This window comes from Neodiprion virginianus, chromosome 7 (assembly GCF_021901495.1).
Source record: "Neodiprion virginianus isolate iyNeoVirg1 chromosome 7, iyNeoVirg1.1, whole genome shotgun sequence".
Taxonomy (NCBI): Eukaryota; Metazoa; Arthropoda; class Insecta; order Hymenoptera; family Diprionidae; genus Neodiprion; species Neodiprion virginianus.
This window is the reverse complement of record NC_060883.1, coordinates 8,775,933-8,789,974: the sequence shown is the minus strand read 5'-3', so window position 1 is coordinate 8,789,974 and position 14,042 is coordinate 8,775,933. Positions and strand designations below refer to the sequence as shown.

At 38.4% G+C, this 14,042-nt stretch overlaps 1 protein-coding gene across 1 annotated transcript in view; it reads left to right on the top strand.

Annotated features, from left to right (window-relative positions):
• LOC124308425 (dynein axonemal heavy chain 2) overlaps positions 1-14,042 on the top strand; it is a 618,723-nt gene that overhangs the window by 199,133 nt on the left and 405,548 nt on the right. Inside the window, exons 11-12 of the mRNA XM_046771133.1 lie at positions 12,205-12,376; positions 12,515-12,690. Of these exons, the coding sequence (XP_046627089.1) occupies positions 12,205-12,376; positions 12,515-12,690 (348 nt within the window). The remainder of the gene's footprint in view (positions 1-12,204; positions 12,377-12,514; positions 12,691-14,042) is intronic.

Here is a 14,042-nt window from a genome sequence, read left to right as displayed (position 1 = left end):
GATAGTTCATCCAACGTAGCTAAAATTGTAATAAAATTAAAAAAAAAAAAAATCGTCACATTAAAAAAAATCGTCACAACAGGGACACAACTGAAGCTATAATGTGCCATATATCCCGTACGAAAAACATGAAATTTAACTGTCGCAGCCCACTTTATATTATGTATTGTGACATGGATTTTTCCGTACCTCGATCACTCGGAGAAATGACCGAGAACTTACCACATGTACAATAATTTGGCGTCCTCGATGTAACCTGGGTTAAGAAAACAATATCGCGAAATATTGTTGGGCGCCTGGCGTGATAAACAGGCCTCGAAACCGTCAATGCGTTATGCCTCGCAAATATGCTCGGTAACTCAGTACCGCGGAGGGGGGAGGGGTAATTTTTGGGTACAGAGAGTGCGAGATACTCAACATCAATACGTTATTTTCTTGAGCTAATAGAAAATTAAAATGATATATTTCCAGACAGCGATAATACAAAACAAATGAAAGAATAATTTAAAATTCGCTCTTCGCGATTCAACATCAAATACTTAGATCTAACAAAACAAAAAAAAAAACAACAAAAAAAATTAATAAATCTAGACGACCTCTAAGCCTACATGTGCTAGTCGCTGCCTTAACAATAAACAATAACTCAAAACCAAAACAGCATTTGACCCGGCGCGCTAACCGCGATCGTCCTCTACTACATACAGCGCTAATCGCCACTTGACAATAAACCATGTAAAATCAATTTATACTAGTTTTATTTTTATTGAACATATGAGGCCCTATTTTCACACACGGTCGCATACAGTTACACACCGTCACATACAGATACGTACACACACTCATCCCCATTTATACATCATTCGCGGATTCATCTTGGAGTTCGATGAGACTTTTAAATAAACAATCCTTCAAATTTCAACTTATCTAGGACGCTCGTTTTTCTCCCACGTTGGCTCCTGCCCTGGGACTGGAATCCGGGATCGAAGTCGATGAGTTCAATAGATTCTCCACGTTAAATCTAGTTAGATGTATTGGCCAGTTTCCGTTGAGTCGCCTACCGGGAGATGAGCGGATGACCGGTCCCTTCGCCGTCCCAGAGCAAAGAGGCCGAGCTCGCGAAAGCGAACTCGGTAGTGTGATTCGAGGGGAGGAAATGAGAGATCGAGGATCGGTGGATTCTTCGATTATAGGATTCGATTTTGACCGCGGACAAATTCAAAATTTTGGATTTATCACCTTACAATTCCCCTCCTGTAATGCGACGCATCTCGGAGGAGGTGTGCCGCATGACACCCGGATGAATGGCTTAACCTGTCCGTTTAAAGCGATGTTGATTCTCGATCGGAAATTCATTGGTCGAACAACGACCTTAGATCGATCCGACACCCTTTGTAGTAGTGCGATGACAATTTATGATGTGACGACTCGAGGGACCGATGATTCTTGACCATAAAGCGCGAACCGCTTCAGTGCTTCAAAGATCGTTGATGCCTTTTAATTCTGGACATGAAATTCGTCCAAGGTCATGTAGCCCAGTGGAGGAGTTCGGTCTAGGAACACGATATCCTCGGTCGTCCGACGACACACAACCTATGGCAGAGCTTTCTTTCGTCATGTACAACAATATTCAATTACTCATAACATGTCTTAGCAAAGCACACAGCCCGAGGAAAGAAAAAAAAAAAAAAAAATACAAATAAATATTTTCGACCTCTGATACAAATCGCACACATTCCGCAGTACGGCATACCACACATTAAAAATATACAAGCAGATATTTCACCTCGAATCAGGACACGGTCACCACTCACACACATTCTAATTCAAAAACGATCTTGTCATACAACCTCAATGACCGCGTTCAGTTTTAAAAGGGTCAAGGAGACCTATCTCCTCTTGTCATTCCAGAATCTGTTTGATCATATAGATTTCCGTCGTCACATTCATAGCAATGATATTTCTACCACGATATTTACAATACTTTAAATTAAATTATTTTTAAATTAACTAGAGTTGTATTTACTTTCAACGCAATATTTTCGGAGATTACGTCGATTATATGTGCCTATTTCTTTCTGTTCATTATTTGGATCGACGAGTACAAAAGCATTTTCGCCAATACGACGTCCAATTTTGTACGGACCCTCGAATAGATGGAAAAACTTTTTTATTACTTTATCAAATGCATTCGACAAATGTCTGACTCTAAGTAAAACCAAATCTCCTACCGATAATTGAACCTTCGTTATGTTATGTTGCCCGTTTTTGCGATATTCAAAATTTTTCTTCAAATTTTCTCGCGCCAGCGTTATCAAATATTCATGAGACGGATCGTGACTTTGTGGAAATTGAATGATTTTATGAATTTCATCTTTTATCGGCTTGCCAAAATGCAATTCTTGAGGTGTCATACCGGTACTTTGGTGCACAGTAACGTTCAAAAATTCTTGAATTTGTGGAACCATTTCGGCCCATTTCGTATGTTTCTTAGCACATAAAGTTCTAAACAAACGGCCTAGCTCTCTCATTACCCGTTCCGTTGGATTCGACTGAGGATGCCTGATCGAGCTGAAAAGAGTTTTAATTCCCAGTTTTTGGAGTTCCATTTTCCACACCTCAGACATGAATTGACTACCGTGATGGGATAATATTCGCTCAGGCTTTCCGATTTTTGGAATATAATACTCCATTATTTTTTTCAAACACGTGCGCGTAGTTGCTTTTTTCATTGGAAACAGACTGACTAATTTTGAAAATGCATCTAACATAACAAAAATATATTGCACTCCTCCTCGTCCTGTTGGCAAAGGACCATAGAAATCCACCGTAACGAGTTCGTTTGGCTTTGTTGTTGCAACCCAATTATATTCCCCTTCCATTGATATTGTTAAATATTTGACGCGCTGGCACAAATCGCAGCACATAATGAATTTTTTAACCTGTGACGCCATTCCACGCCAATAATAAAATTGTTTCAGATATCCAATCGTTTTATACACCCCAGGATGCGCTAATTTCGTATGAATAGCGTCAATTAAAAGTCGTTCCATATTTTCCGGAATAACTATTCTCCAATTTTCTCTGTTCTTATTTCTGTGGAACAAAATGCCAGAGTGTATGATAAATCCTGATTCTTCCCCTCCTATCTCGTCCATTGCATCAATTTTGCCCTTAATGTATGGATCTTTAAGCTGCCATTCGCCCAACGTTTCGAAACTCCGTTTCAAATTCGCATCATATTTCAACATGGCAATTGAAATCAATGATGTCTCCTCTGTATCTCTTATAGGCAAAAAGTATTGGTCCATTGACGAGATTACGATTTTTTCTTGCATTTGTTCCACGAATTTACCCTCGGGGTTTCTACTAAAGAAATCTGCTACCGTATTGTCGCTGCCACGACAGTAAGACACTGTAAACGAGTATTGCTGCAGGAGAAGGTTCCATCGTATAATACGAGCATTTTGAAATGTTGACGATCTTAAAAATGTCAAACTCTTATGATCCGTAACGATCTCAAAATTTACTCCAATTAGATAAACCCTAAATTTTTCAATCGCATAAACTATGGCTAAAAGCTCTTTTTCAGTGGTTGTATAATTAATTTCACACCGCGATAAACATCGACTCACCACAGCAATAATGTTATGTTGTTCGTTTTCATCTATCTGGTACAGTATTCCAGCTATTCCTCGATCACTCGCATCCGTTTGAACTTTAAATGGTGTTAATGGGATCACATGTTTGAGCGTAATGCATTCGCTAAAATCTTTTTTCATTTTTTGGAACGCATCTGAGTGTTTATGCGACCATTCCCACGCTTTGTCTTTGGTTAATAATTCTCTAAGAGGGTCTACCGATTTACTGTGTTTTATGTTGAATTGCCTATAATAATTACACACGACTAAAAACTGTTGTAATTGCCTTTTATTTTTAGGTTCGTCAAATTTCAAAATTGATTCTAATTTCTGAGGTTCAGGCTCAATACCTTTCGAAGAAACCATAAATCCAAGAAAAGGGACGCTCTCTTGGAAAAATAGACACTTCGATAATCGAAGTGTAAAATTATAACCAAGTAAACGCTTAAATATCCCCTCCATTACTCGGATGTGTTCTTCGAAGGTTTTCGTCCCAATCAGAATATCATCTATATAACATGACACATACTTGTCAAAATCATTTTTCAACGCAAAACTCAGGGCACGGATAAACCCGCTTCCGGCTGTTTTTAATCCAAAAGGGATTCGACAAAATTGGTATGTGTGAGAATCAAATAAAAAGGCAGTATAAGGTCTCGATTCTTTGTGTAATGGAACTTGCCAATATCCGTGTGTGAGATCCATCTTAGAGAACCATTGACAACCATGGTATTTCTGTAACAATTCGTTAATTAACGGCGGCGATTCGTGATCATCCTCTATAGCCTTGTTAAGAAATCTTGCATCCAAACATACTCTGACTGTCCCATCCACCTTCCTAACTATTCGGAGAGGATTGCAAAACTGGCTAATTCCACGTTCAATAATTCCTTCCGAGATCATTTCTTTTATCGCACGAGCTGTTGGTTCTCGGACTTGCAATGGTATTGGATACGAGTGTCGGATACTCGGATTATTCGTTGTCAATTTTAGTTGGTGTTCGTAACCTCTAGCGCATCCTGCTTTATCCGAGAATAGCGTTTGCGATTTTATTAATACGTTATACAAATTATTCTTTTGTTCATCACTAAGGGATTTGGCATTTTCCACGATATTCGCGAATTCATTTAAATTACTTGTCTGTTCCACTGCTGTACTTTGATTATGCTTTTCTTCATTTTTCATCGTTTCTAAAACATATATATTTGCCGATAAATTTTCTTCGAGTGTATTTTCACGGTTTTTAATTTGTACTCTAATATCGCACAACTTCGAGCTTTTATCCGCGTTGGTTTTACTCGCGCCAACGTTTTCGTTATTTAGATCGCTTTCATCAATGATCTCGTCATTTTTGTCAACTACAACTTGATTGTAGTTCAGTCCATTCTCAACCGAAATCTCGTGAGATTTTATCACATAAACATAGATCGTATCGTCTTTCCGGGAACAAACAAGTTTTTCAGGCGCACAAGCGTCAAATATAATCGATGACTTTGATAAACGACGGTCGCGGACTTCTATAAACCCTTGTTTATAATTTAATATCACTTGATTTTTCAAAAGCCAATCATTGCCTAATATTACATCCGACGTTAAATACGGAACGACCAGAAACGTACCCGATATGGTCATATCTTCAACGCGTATTTCCAAAAAAATTTGACGCCTTATCGTCGTGGCTTTTTTTCCAATCGCGGTAGAAACAACTAAATTGGTCACAGGTAATTCTTTTAAAGCAAATTTTTTTTTCAAAACATTAAAAAACAGCTCGGAAATAACAGTCACTTGGCTACCCGTATCAAGAAGCGCTACTTGACCTTGACCACCTATCGTTATTTTCAAATGAGGGCATTGAGATAACGTCAATTCTTCCTCCTTAATATCTAGGCCCTCGTTTCCTTCGATTCCTACCCGTAATTCTTCCAAAAAATCGAAGCCCCGTCGATGCGATGGAGGACCCGAAGGCATCGCATCACCTGTTAGTTTAAATGGTTGTTTGAATTTCGCATTGCCGTTTCTCCATTAGACGACGGCCTTGGAGGTGGGAAACGAGTGTCCGGCATATTAAGATTCCCAAATGAATTCGGAATATTATTTTCGTGTCTCGGGTGTTTATTTTGATATGGCCCCGGGTCATTTCCGCGACGATTATTTCTGTAAGACCTGTCGTAATTTCTTCCTCGTATTTCCATCCGTCTAATTTTCGTGTTCGAATATTTGTTTTGATTTTTTTCTGGGTCGTTTCGATCGTATTTATTTTCCCGTTCGCGTCGTATACTATCTAAATTCGCTAACGTTTGTCCTATTATTTTCGAATCGTGATAATTTACCGTTGCCAGCGTTTCCCTCACCCAATTCGGATATTGTTGGATAATTTGATAATTTATTTCGTACTCTATTAACTGGGGAATAAAATATTTGGATTCTTTTAATTGACGGTAAAAGTACGTTTGTAACGACTCTGTTCGTGAATCATAACGTCTATCCATCCAATTTTTCTTAAATCGCACTCTCACCGGCACCGAATAAAACTCCTCAAGAAAACGCTCTTTAAATATCTCATAATTTTCCACATCGCCTTGTAAATCCTTCCATAAGCTTGCTCTTCCCTCTAACGAATGTTCAACTATCAATAACTTCTGACCTGGCTTTACATTTTTTGCGGTAAAAAACCTTTCCAACATTTCTAAAAATTCTATCGGATTCGATTCATACTCGTCTTTAAATTTAGGTAATTTCAAGTCCAAATTAAGGTTGTGTACATTACTTATGATCGACGAAATCTCCTCGGTATTGACGTTATGCTGGCCTTGATTGTTGATCAGGTGTTGGCTATGTTGTCGTTGAGCCTCGAGAGATCGTCGCTCTTCTTCTATCTCTTGCCGAAGACGATTCAAGGACTCTCTTTCTAGCTCCAAATCGCGCGTTCGCGACGATTGCGGATCGGGTACAATTTCGTCGCGTGTTATTGCTGGCATTTTCTTTTGATTTGTACGCCTCGATTCTGTAAACGTGTAATTTTTAAATTTTTGTTTCGAACTTCGCCCTGATCTTGTCACGTAAATCTGTTCATTCTCATTTGCCATTCATTTGTAATAAATATTATTAAAGTATATGTAGATTTAAACAAGGTACCAAATTTTATAATCTCAATAAAGTATGCGAAAATAATCTCACAATCTAATTTTTTTTTTTTTTTTTTTTTTTTTTTTTTTTAATTTTGTGAGTTCACGATATCACTTCTTAGACAACTACAATATAAAATTTAAAATTTATTTTATTCCTTGATATCGTGCCACTTAGTTGGGCGCCATTTTGTAAAATCAATTTATACTAGTTTTATTTTTATTGAACATATGAGGCCCTATTTTCACACACGGTCGCATACGGTTACACACCGTCACATACAGATACGTACACACACTCATCCCCATTTATACATCATTCGCGGATTTATCTTGGAGTTCGATGAGACTTTTAAATAAACAATCCTTCAAATTTCAACTTATCTAGGACGCTCGTTTTTCTCCCACGTTGGCTCCTGCCCTGGGACTGGAATCCGGGATCGAAGTCGATGAGTTCAATAGATTCTCCACGTTAAATCTAGTTAGATGTATTGGCCAGTTTCCGTTGAGTCGCCTACCGGGAGATGAGCGGATGACCGGTCCCTTCGCCGTCCCAGAGCAAAGAGGCCGAGCTCGCGAAAGCGAACTCGGTAGTGTGATTCGAGGGGAGGAAATGAGAGATCGAGGATCGGTGGATTCTTCGATTATAGGATTCGATTTTGACCGCGGACAAATTCAAAATTTTGGATTTATCACCTTACAACCATTAGACGAAAAAATTCAAAAAAATCAGACCAAAATCGTAATCGACGTGCTAGCTGCTATCGTCCTCCACAAAATAAAGCGTTAATCGCCAATCCGCAATGCTAACTCACAAGGGCCATAACTAGAACCAACCCTCATTTACGCGCTACTCGCATCTCTAGTTTTGATTCGTAATAACCCGGTCTCCACGGTAATCGTATGACTTTTATCGTAACGCGTCCGAACTCCTCGTTTCCCATAATGACCTAACGTGATCCGCGAATTCGAACGCTCCCCTTTTCAACGATTTGCGACCTACGCGAGAGGAAACATTTTACCTAATTTGACTCGACGTGACCCTGTGCAACGGAATTTGGTTACACTCAATTTGAAACAATAGTGCCTCGACTCCTACCCGTGACTCAAAATTGGCTCTACTTTATTGCGCGCAACTCAGGCTACGGTCACCAAGCAAAGGTGTCGGCCAAGGAATTTCGAGTACTTTCGATAACATCAATCCTCGATGGCTATCCGTTTCTCGGCAACCCGTTATTTAATGACTCTCGAAATTCTTTCGCGAGAATATTAACAGCGCTTACCGCTCCACATCCAATTCACGAACTCGCCAACCCCCTCATGAGTCCTTGGTGTTGCGATGATGATTCTCGCTAACTCTCACTCAGACGAACTCGTTACGGTTATTCAACCCGCAACTATATCTCCCGATCGCCAGAACTAGAGTGCCAAGGCATTGCCGATCGGCCGCAACGCCGATCTCGCTACGCTATTCCCTTCGCGACGTCATACCCCCAAGAAGTGGTGCTCCCTCGTCGCTGGACGGTCTCTCGCGGTTGCCTTGATCCGGTGTAGGCGGGGTGAGTGGGGAAGCTGTGGCGCGCCGGCCGCCAGCGGGAATCGCGTCCGCCTTGGATTCCAGCGCTGCAGGGATCTGCGTTGGCTCCCCCTCCGCAGCCTCAACATCCTTCCCGCGAGATCGTCGCTATTCCGCCTCGCCGAAATATCCTTGACGTCGAAGTTGGCCGCTGGCCGGTGGCCGATGTACCCAAAAATAAAAAACTAAACCCTGCAACATCTCGATCATGATTCGCTACTGTGTCCCCCTCGGAAGCTCGGATGCTCGGGCATACATAAAAGGAAATGCCACGTTACAGTATATAAATAGCGCATGAGAACGCGGCAAGAGATATATAAATATGTCAGAGCGTACTAGAAAACGTACTCAAAAAATGCAATAGCTTGATAAGTATTGTGAGTTCCCAAAAATCCTTTAAAGGGCACTCTTAGATAGTCAAATGGAATGTGTGTACCAAATTTCATGGCGGAATTCGGTTTCTGGCTTTCGAAAGCTTATCCTATCTTTCAGTTGTTATAATTATCAAATACGTACTTACAAAGTGAGGCTTAGACATTCGTCTCACTGATTCGATTCGAACTTACGGTACCTAAATAATATTTATGCCAAGGTCGATAATAAGCCAGTAGTGTGCGCTTTTCAGCCGTATTAGAGTAAATCAGTTTAGAAATAGTGACAACGACTACATGCGTAAAACGGTAGCGAGATAATAAGCAGAGTCGTAGCACAGCGGCCAGAATAATAATTTTTTAATGCCCATCTGATAAAATAAACCTCAGACATTTCTGGGACTTACATTTCAGCGAATGTTCAAATGCTTTTCTATTTATTATCACAATTATGTCGACATCTCAGCACTCACAACTTTTAAACTGGAGGCATTATTATTCCAGAAGATGAAGCTGTACTCGGTGTAATTTCCGAGCGGCAATGTTTATGCATTGTAGATGAAAATCGATGTGAATGATGTTCAATGATTTATCATCACTAGGGTCACCGCGCGCGCAAGCGCGCGCTTTTCTTTAACTGTCTTATAAATTTTTGAATAACAATATTACTGTTAGGTCAATGAAAAAAATCGACCATAGTCGGCAATTTTTTTGTTGATAAAATTCGCTGTGGGTGATATGGTAACCATGTGGCAAAAAGAAAATATAATTCCCAAAATGACGTGTAACATATGAAAAAAGAGAACTCAAATACTTAGGTTGTATTATCACTCGCCGTTAACGCATCGAGTTGCTCGCTCGACGTAAAATCGCTCTTACTTTTCTTCATCACTTATTCACTCTTTTCGCTAAATAAATTTATTTGACACGATCGCGTCGCTAAATAAATGTATCTGACATGATCGCGATCGGATGAGCTGCAATTGTTTTTTTTTCTACGATCTGAAATACGCACATGAACAAACTCCGAACACGACCTCGACAGCCAATCAAAGTACGTCTATAGCAGTTTCAGAAATAACTCGAACTTCGAGATTTCGTGACAACTATTCTTTTATGAGAGGATCTCCGACACTGACAACTTCTCAATACTGGTTCAGATTTTCTTCTGATCCGTTCACTCGCATCTTGTATCATGCAGTTAAAACAACTGACTAGTAGTTGCAGACTGTTTATGAAATTAACTCGTATACTGCACTACCATCTAAATAGCAATGGGCTATAGCAAAATCGGTATACCTCTTCATTTCCATCTTCACGCAATTTTTGTTTGGGTCGAGCTACTTTTTATGTCATTTTCATACTCACACAAATCTCGCATACTACTGGCCAAATATATCGAGATCGACACCCGTTCTTATTTCTAACTCCGTACACTGATCACTGATTATGCAGGGTGTCCCATTTTAATTGACACAGCTAAATAACTCGAAAAATTTCAAACCAGTCAAAAAATGTTTCAAATAAAAGTTGTTGGCTATCGAAGAGTTGACCAAACTATGACCTTTATATAATCTTAATTTTTAAAGTTATTTCAAGGTCAACTTGTGTTTTTCAAAGAGAACCCTACTTTTTACTTTGGGTTCCGAAAGAGCACAAAATTCTGCATTCAAATAGATATCCATGTTAGGAGTCAAAGTGACCTCTAGTCATATAAAGTTCAAATTTCCGCTTAGTGCAGAAGAGCTGGTAAATCTTGATATTGCTGTTTGGGTCAAAGAATGCCATACATCGTTGACCTTGACCAATGATACGTACTGTTCTTATGGATCGAAGTGGCCCCAAAAGCCAAATTAATGCATTCAATAACGCATTGCATGACTCAGCTACTTAAAACACAAGTCTGTACAGAGTCAAAGACTTTTTGATAAGAAATCCCCTTCTCCCCGATGCTTACTCGTACATATTTTCTTGCCATGTGTAAGCATCCCCTGAGCCCACGACGAGAACGTAGCGGGCCTTCCAGCTCCATTTCTCTAAATTTGACCTTTAAATGACCCTTGGAAGTTATCTGAACGTAGAATTTCGTGTCCTTTTGGAATTCGAAGTCAATAACAGGACTTTCTATTTGAAAGACACAAGTTGACCCTTAAATAACCTTAAAAATGAAGATCGATTTCAAAGTGAAGGTTATAGTTGGGTTAGCCCTTCGATATCCAACAACTTTTACTTGATGCATTTTTTGATCTGCTTGCAATTTTTGGAGTTATTCAGTTGTGTTAGTTGAACGTGGAAATTCGGTAGATTGGTCTGTTTCGAGCATACAACGGTGCCTCTCTATGTCATCACTATAATCATACAACTTCAAATTATATGTCCCATATCTCTGTATCCAGACTTGAAGTCGTTGAAAATTCTCGATCTAACTGATGATTTTGACGAGATTTGAAATATTACACATTACAAATGCAATAAATTTCTCCTTATCCGATTAACTATTTAATTTGGAGGTTAGAGTAAGAACTCAACTGCGTTTCTCTGTACAAACAATAGATTTATTTACCTTATGTATAAAGATAACTAGTTATTTTAATTCATACCTGTAAAAACAATAGAAACAAAATTTCAAGCTTTTATTCCAGGTATATTATTTCTCTATAAAAATTAAATGATAATAAGTCTTTCTCTCTATTTTTATTTACCTTATGTATAAAGCTAACTAGTTACTTTAATTCATACCTGTAAAAACAATAGAAACAACATTTGAAGATTTTTTTCCAGGTGTGTTATTTCTCTATAAAAGTTAAATGATAACAAGGCTTTCTCTCTTTTAATACTCTTGAACTTTCTCCCTAAGACTTTTCTCTAAAAATTTACTAGTCATCTCCTTAATTTTATGCTTCACTGCGTCATCGATCGGTAACCTCCGTCGGTAACACGGCAAATTTCAAATCTTAAGAATGGCCGCGACACACGTATATGAGTGGCGTGGTTGTCGTCACACATATCCAGCTCGCCGTTCACCGATTGCATTGATATGGAGCTTAAACGAAAGCTCTTAGAAACCATGTTCCAAATCAAATTATCGAATGTCAGATTTCATCGTGAAAAGGGAGAAGTGTGTGATAAGATTTTCTTCGAGAGTGATAGACAGATAGGCTTCTCCTCGCCGTAACAGAGAGTGCGTCGGCTCGCGAGCTGAATTTTTTTTTTTCAATGTACTCGGTGCCAGATGCGATGACATCTCTTGATGATAAAATACACATCTCACATAAACTAAGTACAAAAGGTTTCAGATTCTTGAAAGACGTAATGGTCCAAATGCATCCCGATTAACGTTAGGTAACTCAATTTTGCTATTACTCAATATTATAAAAGTCAGTGAAATAAATTCAAATGTGGATGTGTGTATAAAAAATCAAAATATTTCTGCATGTCATTTTCTATTAAGTAGCAAGCATAAGATTCACTCAAATCTGTATTTACTAATCTAGAAGCAGCTATGCGGGGTTGTCTCAGAGAAGTATTGCGACAATGTCGGATAGCTTTGAGAAAAATGCTAGCGAAACGTGACAGGTGGGTCAAGGAATGGCCCGGTCAACCTGGGATCACTTCGACTCAAATTCAATGGACCACTGACTGTACAAGAACACTTTTACATTGCAAGTTAGTTGACCAATCATTATATTATTTTCCGCAGTTGATTGTTGAATTCTTCGAACAGCAAAAAATAATTTTGCTGCAATTATATTTTTTGCAAGACCCAGAAAATTTGTTGTACTTGTACTCAAACTTTCATTGCAGATTACTTGAATCCAAGAAACCATTGAAAAAACTGAAGAAAAAACAAAATCAAGTACTGACAAAGTATTCTGAGGCTATTCGTGGAAATCTGAATAAACTTCAACGTTTGAAGTTGAAAGCATTAGTTGTCATAGAAATCCATGCCAGGGATGTGATTGAAAAAATGTACAAAATGAGTAAGTGGATTGGATTATATTTTATGCTTGCGTATTCAATACTTTTAAGTAGGTGAATAATTTATTAAGAATCTGACACTTGTTTGATTCTCATGGCCCCCCATTTGCTCGTCACCTTTGGATATGTTAATGCATCAACATTTTTTTGGTGTATTTATTACAAGGCCTAAATAATGATTTTCCTTCGAAAAAGTTGCGAAAAAAAATCAATCTGGTTTGCAAATCACAGCTTTAATTAACCTTTATTTGGCACGGGCGCCTGATTTTTGCAGTAAGAGATCTATTCGGTCAAGCATTAGAATTTTTTACATTACAGGGTTCTCTTATTTGACGTCACAAAAAATTAGAAAATTATCATACGATATGAATATCCTGACTGGTTATTAAATAACATTAACGGGTTGACTAGATTTTTTTGTGAGCGTGGGCGCACGATTCAGTATTTTACTGGTTCTAATCTCATTTCATCGTATTTTTTAACTTATTTTGGTTAGTTTACATGCAGACTGCGACATCAGGTAGCTAACCTATTACCATTATAAAAATAACAAGTAGAAAAAAGAAATACATTTTGACTGCTATCTGAGGTTCTTTTTTTTAATAATTGCTTTGTAGCTATGCTGTAGTATTCGCAAACACTTACGTAAAGTTTTAGTCTAGCAATGAGCTGTTACAGTATGAATTCACAAGTGTCTTCCCAAGAGCCATATCCCACCACCTTTAGTATTGGTTTAGTACTGCCTTTATAGCTAGCCTTCAGTTCCTGAGGTTTGAGGTAACATAATTATAAAGAAAAGGTCTGCTCAAAGTCGAGGAACAATGGCAATGAAGTGAGTGCACTAAGCAAAAACTTGAGTCACTCCATAGGAAAAACCATTTGATCTCGAAAAGTTCACACCCACACCCGTCACTATAACCGACATTGTTAGTTTTCGAGCATTTAAGACAATCAATAAGAATTATCTAAGTAGCCAAAATGATCTGGAACACAGATGCGTGACATTCTTTAGATTTCGACACACTATTCAATTCCCTTTCAGTCATTTAATCATCTAATTCATTTCACTTACTATTTACAAACAGTTCTGGAAAATACGCACAGAAAATTCTAATACAACAAAATAAAAATATGATCGACGTGAACAGAAAATAATTTTTGCTTGAAAATTACTAAAAACATTCTGAGCAGTAATCTTGTAGAATGTTGACTCACATCAGGAAACGCAAAGACAAGTTTTGCCTACCAGAAGTTGCAGTATGAGTTGTAACGTTCTGCTGTTATTACACATACCTACTCACACAGCTACAAGACGGAACAAGAACAAGAACAAGACGGACGTATTAAATAATCT